At 51.7% G+C, this 12,517-nt stretch overlaps 1 protein-coding gene across 1 annotated transcript in view; it reads left to right on the top strand.

Annotated features, from left to right (window-relative positions):
* Positions 1 to 1,376: 1,376 nt before the first annotated feature.
* C2CD2 (C2 calcium dependent domain containing 2) overlaps positions 1,377 to 12,517 on the top strand; it is a 68,908-nt gene continuing 57,767 nt past the window's right edge. Inside the window, exon 1 of the mRNA XM_014343203.5 lies at positions 1,377 to 2,026. Coding sequence (XP_014198689.3) covers positions 1,748 to 2,026 — 279 coding nt within the window. The 5' untranslated portion in view covers positions 1,377 to 1,747. The remainder of the gene's footprint in view (positions 2,027 to 12,517) is intronic.

Below are 12,517 nucleotides of genomic sequence, written 5' to 3'. Positions count from 1 at the left end.
TCCCTAAGAACTGCGTCCACTCTGCAAGAGGAGGGCACAGGGGCATGTCCCACACACCACACCACACACACACACACCATACCACACGCACCACACTGACACACCACCCACACACCACGCCACATGCACCGCACTCACACATTACACATACACACACTCCACATCCATGCACCACACATACATACACCACCGTGTTCACCACACACACACACACATGTACCACACTTACACAATACATATACACACAGCACCACACCACACCCATGTGCCACACACACACACTCACATCACCCTGTGCACCACACACACGCACCACACTGACACACCACATACATACACCACACATCACACATACACACACCACACCCATGCACCACCATACACACTCGCACCACTCTGTGCACCACACACACACCACATGCACCACACTGACACACCACACACACACCACACACACACACCACACGCACTGCACTTACACATCACAGATACACACCCATGCACCACCATACACACTCGCACCATCCTGTGCACCACACACACACCACATGCACCACACACACACACATACACCACATGCTGTGCACTCACACATCACACGTACACACACCCATGCACCACACCGACACACCACACACGCACCACACCACATGCACCACGCTTACACATCACACACACCACATGCACCACACTGGCACACAACACACATACCACACCACATGCACCACGCTTACACACACACCACACCCATGCACCACACATACACACACCACCCTGTGCACCACACACCACACCCACAACACATCACACCACAGGCACCACACTCACATCACACCACAGGCACCCCCGCCCCACCCACACCCTGAATGAATAACACAGCCACACAGAGGCAGGGCCTGGGCCTGGTGCTGAGCCCCTCCTTGCCTCTGAGAAGCACACCCCCTAAGGCAGGCCCAGCCCCTGGCTCCAGGGGCAGCCACGGATTTCCAGGGACTTTCCGAGGACTGAGCCTGGATCCTGTCTTGCTGGCGAGCAAATGGCAGTCCTCGAAATCACCCTGACTGCGCGCTGTGCACACGCACACTCACATGTGCGCACACACACACTTGTGCAAGCGCGCACACGAGCCAAGCCAAGCAGCCGCACAGCAGCCGCCGGGGTCGGGCTGATGAATCCGGAGGCCCGGGTCACCTCGCGGCCCGCGGGCAGGCGCCGGAGGGGCGGGCGACGCGTGCACGTGGCGGGGCCGGGAAGGCCGGGCCTTTAAGGGGGCGGGGGCACGCCGCGTTGGGAGCAAGGGGGAGGACTGCGGCCCCCGCAGGCCCGGCCGCGCCCCCTCCCTCGGGCACCGCCCCCGCCCCGCCCCGCCCCGCGGCCAGAGCCTCCTCCGGCCACCGCTGGGCCGCGGGCCGGACGCCCGGGGCGGCGCGCGCAGGAGGAAGCGCGGCCCGCAGCGGCCCAGGAACTTCCCAGACGCCGAGTCGGGAGCGCGGGCCGCGGGGTCCGCTGGCGCCCCTGTTCCGCAGGTGTGCGGGGCTTGCGCCCAGCCCGGGCCGCGGCCGCCGCGCGCTTCCTCCCCGCTTGCCCGCCCAGAGGCCCCCGGCCACGCTCTTCGCCGGGCTCCGACCCCGCCGCGCCCCCTCCACGCCCCCAGCGCGCTGTGGCCGCAGCCAGCGCGTGTCCTGAGTCCGCCGTTCCGGCTCGGGGCTGCCAGGGAAGTTGGGGCGAGGCGGGCCGGGGATGCGCCATGGCCATGGCCCGGCTGGGCTCGTGGCTCGGGGAGGCGCAGTGGCTCGCGCTGGTGTCGCTCTTCGTCGCGGCCCTGGCCACGGTAGGCCTGTACCTGGCGCAGTGGGCGCTGGCCAGGGCGCGACCCCAGCCCCAGCGGCGGGCGGTGGAGCCTGGAGAGGGGCCGCGCCCGGGGTCCGACGCGCTGCTCTCCTGGATCCTGACGCTGGGCAGCTGGAGGAGCCAGTGGCAGGCGGCCTGGGTGACCGCCCTGAACGAGGAGGCCGAGAGGAAAGGGGTGAGTTTCCGGGACTGCGGGCCGGGGGGCGGCAGATGCCGGGGCGGGCGGTCCGGGCCAAGGTCTTTCCTGGAGGCGTCGCTGCAGCCCCTGACCCAGGCGAAGGGAGTCCTCCCCCCAGCGCAGACCATCCTCGAGAGTTAGGAGAGAGACGGGGGAGCGAGGCCCCTTGACGGAGAGACAAGACAAAGTGATTGATTTTATTCTCCAAACGGCAGGTGCTCCAGGCCCTGGGCTCCGCGAGGGACAGGCTGGCAGTTGGAGGGACCGTCAGAAGTGCTCATCCGCGCCAGCCAGTACCTGCCTTGCCTGGAGTCCCGGGGCGAATTCCCGTGCCCGATCGGACACTTACTGAGCTTGCACATGATACATGAATAGCTGTGACCCCAATGTGCTTCCGCCTCTCATAGAGCTGAATTTCACCAATAATTTATCTCCAAAGACTTGCATTTCTTGGCATATAAAAATAGTGACCGTTTGCTGAGGGCCAGCCGCTGGGCAGACATCCTACCGAGGCTTTCGGTGCGTCTGCCATCTCTGAATCCTCACAACTCCCGGGACAGGGGTGTTATCACTGTTTTACAGATGAGGAAACCAAGTCCCGGAGAGGGCAAGCAGCCTGCCCAGTGCCACACAGCTCGTGGGCGGCAGAGCTGGCGTGTGAATCCAGCTGCCCTGGCCTGCAAGCTAAGGGCCTCGTGTCTTACCTCTGCTGCCTCACAGTCCTGTGGGTGTTTCTGTAGTCGCTGATTACTCGTTGACTTATTTTTGCTTTTAAGACATCTTAGTTTAACGACAAGCTCCTGGCATGTACTATTCTTAGGCATTTCACAGGAGAAGTTGGAGCCTGGGTGGGTTTGGGGAGGCACCCCTAGTCTTGGCCGCTGCTCCGCCCTTCCAGGCCACAGTTTCCTGCACCTGCCTGTGCAGCTCAGTGGTCATTCGCTGTGGAAATAGCAGAATTGCTCATTTTCAATGTCCGGCCCCATCAACCTTCAAAATATTCCATGGCGGGCCCTGTGCCTGGTCCTTGTGCAGGGCCTTGGAAGACATGGCCATGGAATTAAAAAACAAAAAAGCTTTGACTATCAGTTAGCAGCCATCCAACAAATCAAGAGACCTTGTTTTGAACTCTTGAAAAAGAACATAAATGACTGTACTTTTTGGAGGAAAAAGGCTTCAGGGTCAGTTGACTGACTTTTGTCCTGGTGCCCAGAATCTGTGCCTCAGCTGTCCAGAGCTGGAGAGTGTCTCAGGGAAACCAGCTGTCTCTTGTGGGAGCCCTCCACCCCTGTTGGCCTCACATCCAGGAGCAAATGCAGGTATTTCCCCAGGAAGCTGCCATCACTGACCCCTGATTGACCTGGAATCAAGGCTTCTGAAGCTGAGTCCCCTCCAGGCTGGTGGCGTGATTGGGCACCAGTCTCATCTGTGTCCTTTGTAGGAGGCAGGCAAGTGTTGGGTGAATGACCTTTAAGTTCAGCTTCTAACTCTGGAGTTTCAGGCTTAGAGGCAGTGACCCTACCTCCTGTATATTTGGGATGGTTCGTTTCCTGACATCTATGGATTGGCTTCAGAAAATATGATCCCCTTGGATATGATCCTTCCATATTCCCATCTGACTGAAGTGTTGAGAGGCAGAGAAGAGGATGTCCCTGGCATCTGTCTTAGGCTGGTCAAGTCAATCTGAGAACACTGAAGGAAATATTTGAAAGTTTTGGATGAAAACTTTTTACTTGAGTCTTTGTGTGGGAGCAGGGAGGGGTTGCGTTCAGGGAGAGGAGAGAGGGTCTCACCTTGTTTGCACCTTCTCTGTTCTCTCTCTGCTGTTGGCCACACACTGCAGTCTCAGACACCTGTCTCTCCTGACCTCCTGCCTGGAAGAGGCAACAGTGTCCCGGATTCATGCTCAAAGCAACCCAGGGCCATCTCTGGCATTTTTGCATGGACATAGTCCATTAGTTCTGTGATGTCAGTTTTTGGTATTGCTTACTTTCCTGGGGACGGGGGTGGGGGAACACAGCCCTGATGCCTGGGAATGTCATTTGATTTGCATTCAAATGGAAGGTTTTGCAGGCAGATAGGATCTGGGTGACTGGGCTCCCTGTGAGTGACGGTCACACACCCTCCCGGCATCCTGAGCCGTCGCTGCCGTGTCAGTGATGGCATTGTGGGTGAGCAGGTAGTGGTGTTTGCATTCCTGGCCGCCCTGAGTCCAGCGATTGTCACACACATCCCAGCATCCTGGGCCATCGCTGTTGTGACAGTGATGGCGGTGTGGGAGAGCAGGGGCTGCTGTGTCCATTCGTGGCTGCCCTCCCCCACCTCCATTCCCACTAATCCCGGATTAGGGCTGACACTCCAAGCCCGCTCTCGCCTGGACAGCTACAGCTTAGTGCTCGCCCTCCTGCCTCTGCCTTGTCCTGATATCACTCTGTCCTACCCAGGGAGGAGACCAGTTCTTGGCCTGTCGCTTAGGGATTGAGAAGACACTGGTAATAACTTAATCACGTCCAGCATTCTGTCTGAAAAGTGGAATTTTCTGTCCAACGGAGACAATAACTCCTTCCATTCCAAGTTTTACCCCACCTTTGTATTTTAAGATGGAAAGAAACCCTAAACTCTTCTAGCCAAGCCCCTTCTCCAGAAGGGGAGACTGAGGCCCGTGAACTGGAGGAATTTGCCAAGGTCTGCCCATCGGTGGCTGCAGCCTGTTCCCTTGTGGGATGCAGTTTCAACTTGGAGACCTAAATGTTTCCTTTAAATGAGAGCCAGCGAGAAGAGCTCAGAGAGTAGAGTTGTTAATGTGTTATCCCAAACAGTGGGGCTCGCACCTTCCAGGATCCAAGGACTGGTCAGCACCGGAGGAGTCCTCCTGCTCTCTGATGACCACTGCAGCAGCACTGACTCCCCGTATCGCAGGGGACCTCGGATTCCCACCCTCACTCCAGAAAGGGGTCTAAATTATATGTGACAGTGATTTGCACTGACTTTGGAGGAAACCATTGCTGATCTGCCTGCTGGCCAGGTGGACGCCAGGTGTGCAGGGATCACAGGAGTCTCGCCCAGAGAGCTTAGTGACACACGTGCCTGCCCCCCACATCCGCCTCAGTAGGCTTGGGGAGCACACTGTGAGGGTGTCCCATGGTTGAGAATCAGTGGTGAGAAGCTGCTAGTACACACTTGCCATCCGAGTTCCTCTTTCTTTTTTTTCCTTTTTTTTTTTTTTATTATGATACTTTAAGTTCTAGGGTACATGTGCACAATGTGCAGGTTGTTACATAGGTATACATGTGCCATGTTGGTTTGCTGCACCCATCAACTTGTCATTTACATTAGGTATTTGTCCTAATGCTATCCCTTCCCCAGCCGCCCAGTCCGTGACAGGCCCTGGTGTGTGATGTTCCCTGCCCTGTGTCCATGTGTTCTCATTGTTCAACTCCCACCTATGAGTGAGAACACGCGGTGTTTGGTTTTCTGTCCTTGTGATACTTTGCTTAGAGTGATAGTTTTCAGCTTCATCCATGTCCCTGCAAAGGACATGAACTCATCCTTTTTTATGGCTGCATAGTATTCCATGGTGTATATGTGCCACATTTTCTTAATCCAGTCTATCATTGATGGGCATTTGGGTTGGTTCCAAGTCTTTGCTATTGTGAATAGTGCTGCAATAAACATGTGTGCATGTGTCTTTATAGTAGCATGATTTATAATCCTTTGGATATATACCCAGTAATGGGATGGCTGGGTCAAATGGTATTTGTAGTTCTAGATCCTTGAGGAATCGTCACACTGTCTTCCACAATGGTTGAACTAATTTACACTCCCACCAACAGTGTAAATAGAGTTCCTCTTTCACCCAGCACCACATAAAAGCAGTTGTTTGAGCTTTGACTCTTGCCTCTCCACTTGGTGTGGTGTTGCAGACCCCTAATTCCCATTGATGTGATCACTCTTTGGTCACACAGAACAGAAGATCCCAGAACTGGCTCAGAAGATCCCAGAACTGGCTCAGTCTCAGGTCAGGCTCCTTAGACTGAGAACTAATATTATGGTATCCAAAAGCAGGAGTTGAGATTTTCCTTTTGCTCCCCTGCGATTACATCAATATTTACAAAGTGGTCCATGATAATCAGTTACACCCCCGACATCCCCTTGGGAGTCTCCGGGACTGCTGTCCTACAGTCTCCTCGACTCTGGGATCCAGCATGCTTGCCTCTGATGGCCCCTGCCCGTGGGCTGCTCAGAACTCCTCCCAAGGCTGATGCTGTCTGGACCATGTGTGGGCAGCACCTGTCCCGAAGCGAGGCCTGTGTTCCGTGGCCTGTGCGCTGGGCTTGTCTAGTAGCGGCCCACCTGAGTGGGATGAGGCCCCGGACTAGGAGGGTCCCCAACGCTGTTTGTTTCTTTAGTCCTTCAGCCCAGGGTTTCTTTAGAGGAATGTTCTAATTGCAAATGATCAAGACTATGATCATTGTGGTCTTTGTAAAAAAAAAAAAAAAAAAAAAAAAAAAAAAAGATGCTGTGTGGACTTGGAACATATTATTAATAGCACTGACTTGAATAGGAGTTTCTGCATTTAAAAAGTAAACAAAGTGGCCACCAGACTTCAGAGTCTTTGCATTATATAATGACCTTCCAGTTGTGCTCACGAAGTCCAAACTCCTTGACCAATGACAGTGGCTGTGGTGTAGGAAGCCAGTTGGTAGAACTGTGGTGGCCACTGTGGGGAAGGACCATGGAGCTGCCCTTCCCTCCTCCAATAGAAGGAACTTGGGCCTCTTTGGGGCTGTGAACCCTGCACCCTCCACCGTGACCCCTTCTGTTGCTCCAGTGTCCAGGGACCTTTCCTGTGTGGGCCTTCCCGCAGGTCATTCCTTTTGTTTGGAATTCTTATCTTTTTTCCTGCTTATTTAACTTCTCTAAATCTTTTGGGTCTCAGCTCAGAGGTCCCTGATCCTCCCCTTCAGCCAAGATGCTCCCGCCCTGTCCTCCTCCCGACCCCCCCAGAGTCACTTATGCCCTGGTCAGCTCCCGGCATTGTGAGCTGGGGCAGAGCCAGGAGCTGTCTGGGCAGAGCCAGACCCAGTACCCAGCACAAAGCCGGCTTGGGGCAGGCCCTGGTCTCAGTGGGGTGAATGATGGGCCTCTGGAGGAGGAGAAACAGTGGTGATGCCCATTCCCCCATCTGGACTCAGGCCTTCTGTCTTGGGAGCCAGCCAGGCCTGGGCAAAACAAGCTGTTTAATGTGCTTTGTTTTTCACTTCTAAAGCATCAACATTAAAGGAGGCTCTGATGACTTTGCAAGTCATCAGTGCAAACCCCAGGAATAGGCGCCAGTTCAGTTTGTTCTTTGCACTAACCCATTCTCCCAACAAGACAGGAATTCAGGAAAGTGTGGGTGTAGTGTTCACATCAACTAAAATTCCCCCAACGCTAACTTCCACTCCCGCGGGCCCCTGGTAGGTTGCTGAGGAGGGAAGGCACTCCTTCAGCCCGTGGAAGGGCCCGTGGGGAAGCTCTGGAGCTGGTTGCGGGTTTGCTTTGTGCTCCAGCTCTACCCTCCTAGCTGTGCGATCCTGGGAGAGTCTCTGTGCATCATCTGCAGAAGGGAAAACTGGATTCAATCCAGAAAACAAAATCCACTCTCCTAGAGGTGAGATCAGATCTGTATGAGGCATTTAGCAAAATGCCTGGGACATAGTGAGACAATAAAGGTGGGCTGCTCTCTTTAAAGTCTTATTTTTTAAACTTTTTATTTTGAACTGCTTTCACAGAAAAGTTGAAAAAATAATTCAACTTTCATATATTCCTCACTCAGCCTTGCATAACCACAGCTCAATGATCAGAACCAAGAAATTAACATTGGTGGCATGTTACTATGATTCATAACACAAGGAGATTAATGTAATGTAATAGTTCAAGAAATTAGGCCAGGCGCAGTGGCTCACGCCTGTAATCCCAGCACTTTGGGAGACTGAGGCGGGCAGATCACCTGAGGTCAAGAGTTCAAGACCAGCCTGACCAACATGGAGAAACCCCATCTCTACTAAAAATATAAAATTAGCTGGGCGTGATGGTGCATGCCTGTAATCCCAGCTACTGGGGATGCTGAGGCAGGAGAATTGCTTGAACCCAGGAGGCAGAGGTTGCAGTGAGCCGAGATCGCGCCATTGCACTCCAGCCTGGGCAACAAGAGTGAAACTCCATCTCAAAAAAGAGAGAGGGAGGGAGAGAGAGAGAGAGAGAAAAGAGAAAGGAAAGAAAGAAAAAGGAAAGAAAGAAAGAAAGAAAAAGAAATTAACATTGTCACAATGCCTAACAACTAAAGCGAAGGCCTTCTTTGAATTTCACCAGTTTTCCACCTGTCTCCTTGTATTGTTCTAGGGTCCCATTAAGGGTACCTGTGGCGTTGAGTTGTTCCTTCTTCATCACCTGCAGTCTGTCAGGGTTTCTCAGTCTTTCTTTGGTTTTTATGACCTTGATAACTAAAGACTGTTGATCATTATTTTGCTGACTATCTTTCCATTTGCCTGGCATTTTCATATGCTTGGAGCAAGATTATACAAACCACAGAAGTGGTGTGCACTGTGTCTGGGGCTTGTGATGTCAGTGTGTCTTGTTGCAGAGGTTGCTGAGCTTGGTGCCTTGGTTAAGGTGAGTTCTGCTGGGGTCATCCTCTTGTATTTTATGTCTCCTCCTGTATTAGTCCCTTCTTGCATTGCCAGAAAGAAATGCCTGAGACTGGTGGTTTATAAGAAAAGAGGTTTAATTGGCTGATGGTTCTGCTGTCCAGGAAGTATAGCAGGTTCTGCTTCTGCGGAGGCCTCAGGAAACTTACAATCATGGTGGAAGGTGAAGGTGATCTTCTATGACCCAGAGCAGGAGGGGGAGAAAGAGGCGGGAGGTGCTACACACTTTTAAACAACCAGATCTCATGAGAACTCACTCACTGTACAGTACCAAGGGGGGATGGTGCTAAACCATTCATGAGAACTCCCCGCACCATGATCCAGTCACCTCCCACCAGGCCCCTCTGGTAACACTGGAGATTAAAATTCGACATGAGATTTGGGCAGGGACACAGATCCACATCATGTCACCTCCTTTATCTTTCCTGCTGTAGTTAACAGGTAGTGTGGGGAGATACTTTGAGCCTGTACAGAGCCCGTTGCTCCTTAAACTCTTCCTCACTGATTTCGCAACCATTGGTGTATCTTGTGTGCAGTGATGACGCAGGTGCAGTTCGCTTGATGGTGACTTTCTGTTTCCTCTTCCTTACTGTCTTTATTATTTGGAACTCTCCTGCAAGACAGAACTGTCATTTCTCCTCCAATGAGATATTTATCTGATTGTTTAGCTCAATATGGACTCATGGATATATATTTTATTCTGTGGGTTATAATCCCATACTATCACTATTTATTATATTGTTGTATCAGTTTGTTTTCACACTGCTCTAAAGGACTTCCCTGAGAGTGGGTAATTGATAAAGGAAAGACATTTAATGACTCACAGTTCCGCATGGCTGGGGAAGCCTCAGGAAACTTACAATCATGATGGTAGGGAAAGCCGTCACCTTCTTCACAAGGCAGCAGGAGAGGGAAGAAGGAAGGAGGAACTTCCAAACACTTATAAAAGCATCAGATCTTGTGAGAACTCACTATATGAGAACAGTATGGGAGAGACTGCCCCATGATCCAGTTACCTCCCTCCCTCTGCAGGTGAGGATTACAGGTCCCTCTCTTGACACGTGGTGGTTACAAACAGAGCCAAACCGAATCAGTTGCTTAAGTTGTTTTCCTTTGGGCCATCAGGGTGCTCCTTTGAGAGTAGCCTCTTGTGTTCTTCCATCAAGCCCACTTTTTTTTTTTCATTTCCTTACTTCATGTTTCCACAAAATATTTGTTTTTGGCTCCCCACAGGCCCTGGATTCAGCCACTTCTTCAAGCAGCCCTGATTCCTTTTATTGGAGAAGTGTTTAGAAACCAAGACCTAAGCATTGAGTGTGTTCATTACTTCTTGGTTCTCATTGCTCCCCTTCAGTGTTCAGCAATAGCAAACATACGTGTGTATATCAACATGTGTGCGCATGTCTATATTTCTGTGTATTTCTCTCTGTGTTTATCTTAAAAACCGTGATTGTATCCTGTACCTTGGGTTCTAGTCCAACAGTACAGAGTTCATTTTAGTTTTTTCACTTTCTTATTCTTAACTCCCTTCTCCAAGAGTAAGACATTGCACACCTGCTGTCTTATTTACTTACTACTTATGTGTTCAGTTCTAGTATATGCATGAAGTAGTTTCTGAGTTCCCAACCTATGAAACACATTTACTGGATTATAGCATTTATATGCAGTCAAGATGCAGTTTTCCAAGCTTCTTAGGTTATATCCGTATTTTTCCCATCCCCTTCAGGGTGGTTATATTGTTCATTCGTAGTGCATGTGTTTGTTGGTGCACCAGAGCCACACAGTTTTAATTACGGGGTTTCTATAGTCTGTTTTAATATCTGGTGGAGCTAGTCACCCTTGTCGTCCTTTTTCAGTGTTTTCCTGGCAATTCTTGTGTGTTTCTTTTTCTATGCGGACACAAAGTCTTCCTTTAGTCTAAGTGGAATGGGGTCTGGAATGAGGGTTCTCTCAGCATTGACACAGCAGCAGAGATGCAGAGATACCTAAATTTGTGGTTGTGTGTGGCAGGCAGGCACACCCTGCTCCTGAAACTCAAGGACTAGGCAGATCAGAAAAGGAAAAGCAATCTCTCTTAATAACTTATTTTCTTTGTGAGACCACCCCTTGACCTTAAGTTTTCCAGCAAACTCTTTTCTTTTCTTTTTTTTTTTTTTGAGGCAGAGTCTCGCTCTGTCGCCCAGGCTCAAGTGCAGTGGCATGATCTCGGCTCACTGCAAGGTCTGCCTCCTGGGTTCATGCCATTCTCCTGCCTCAGCCTCCCGAGTACCTGGGATTACAGGCACCTGCCACCACGCCTGGCTAATTTTTTTTTTTTTTTGTATTTTTAGTAGAGACGGGGTTTCACCATGTTAGCCAGGATGGTCTCGATCGCCTGACCTCGTGATCCGCCCGCCTTGGCCTCCCGAAGTGCTGGGGTTACAGGCGTGAGCCGTGGCGCCCGGCTACAAACTCTTTTCAAGGTTTGAATTCAGAAGGTAGCAAGGGAAGAGGGTAAACGCTGCATCTGCCGCCCCAGGGGAGCATGAATCTGCACCCAGGCTGGTATAAGGCAACAGCGTATCTTTAGGCTCCTACAGAAGGTACATTGTTTCTCCACTGCATCCTCCGAGCTGCTGGCATGTTGCCTGCTCGTGGTTCTCTGCCTGGCACTGGCCTCTGTGCTGGGTTCTGTTCTCTCAGGCCAGAGAGCCTGGTGCACAGAACCGTCTCATCACCAAGCTCAGAGGGTGGCCCTGGCCAGCAGGTCCCACTCAAACAAGCTCCCACCACAGAGAATGCCAGCAGAGCAGCCCTGAAACTGTGATTTCAGCCCTCTCAAGCAGTACATTTAATTCTCTGCTGATTTTTGGGGGATGAGATAGACAGTGCAAGAAAAGGGTGAGGTTAGAAGCCTATAAATCAAAATGTTCTGTCCCTTTTAGGTTTATGCGGGTCATTGGGAATTATTGAGAAATAGCCACAGCATAACCTCATCGCTTGCTCACTTGCACCATGCTTGCTGGAATCGCCACGGCAAGGTTTTACACCGCTTCCCCTCTCCCACCCTCGGTCACGCCTTGTAGCTGGACCTAGCTCACCACGGTGGAGATGAGATACAATGGGAGCTTGTGGGGCTGTGTGTTTTTTAACCACCCAGTCGGAGCTCATTGAAACACGGTGTGCTTTCTACAGCATGTCAGGAACAGAGTTCTAGGAGAGTTTCGATCTGGGGTTATGTTGTCGACATACACGTTTGGCCTCTCGAGAGCTTAGTTTTGAAAGGACAAGACTTGGTTGGTCACATAAGCCCTGGTTTCTTTGTCATAAAACGTTGGCCTTGTTGCCTTGTGGTCCTGTTCATTTAATTGTGCGTCTCTCGTTTGGAGAATTTTTTTTTCTTTTTGAGACAGGGCCTTACTCTGTCGCCCAGGCTGGAGTGTGATCTCAGCTGAATACAACCTCCACCTCCTGGGTGCAAGTGATTGTCATGCCTCAGCTTCCTGAGTAGCTGGGATTACACGTGTGCCACCACACCCAGCTAATATTTGTATTTTTGGTAGAGGCAGGGTTTCACCGTGTTGGCCAGGCTGGTCTCGAACTGCTGGCCTCCAGCAATCCTTCCACCTTGGCCTCCCAAAGTACTGGGATTACCGGTGTGAGCCACCATGACTGGCCTTGCTTGGAGATTTTTAATTGGAAGAACCAGAACAGACATGAGCTGACCGAGTTTCCTGGAAGGATGCTGGGGGAACATGCAGAGCCATGGACACAGGTGAACCTTGGGGCCAGGTGGCTCCAGAAGGCTGTGAAGTAGGGG

Source organism: Pan paniscus, chromosome 22, assembly GCF_029289425.2.
Source record: "Pan paniscus chromosome 22, NHGRI_mPanPan1-v2.0_pri, whole genome shotgun sequence".
NCBI classification, from domain to species: domain Eukaryota; kingdom Metazoa; phylum Chordata; class Mammalia; order Primates; family Hominidae; genus Pan; species Pan paniscus.
The sequence above is the reverse complement of the archived record's forward strand: the minus strand, read 5'-3'. Positions and strand labels throughout refer to the sequence as shown.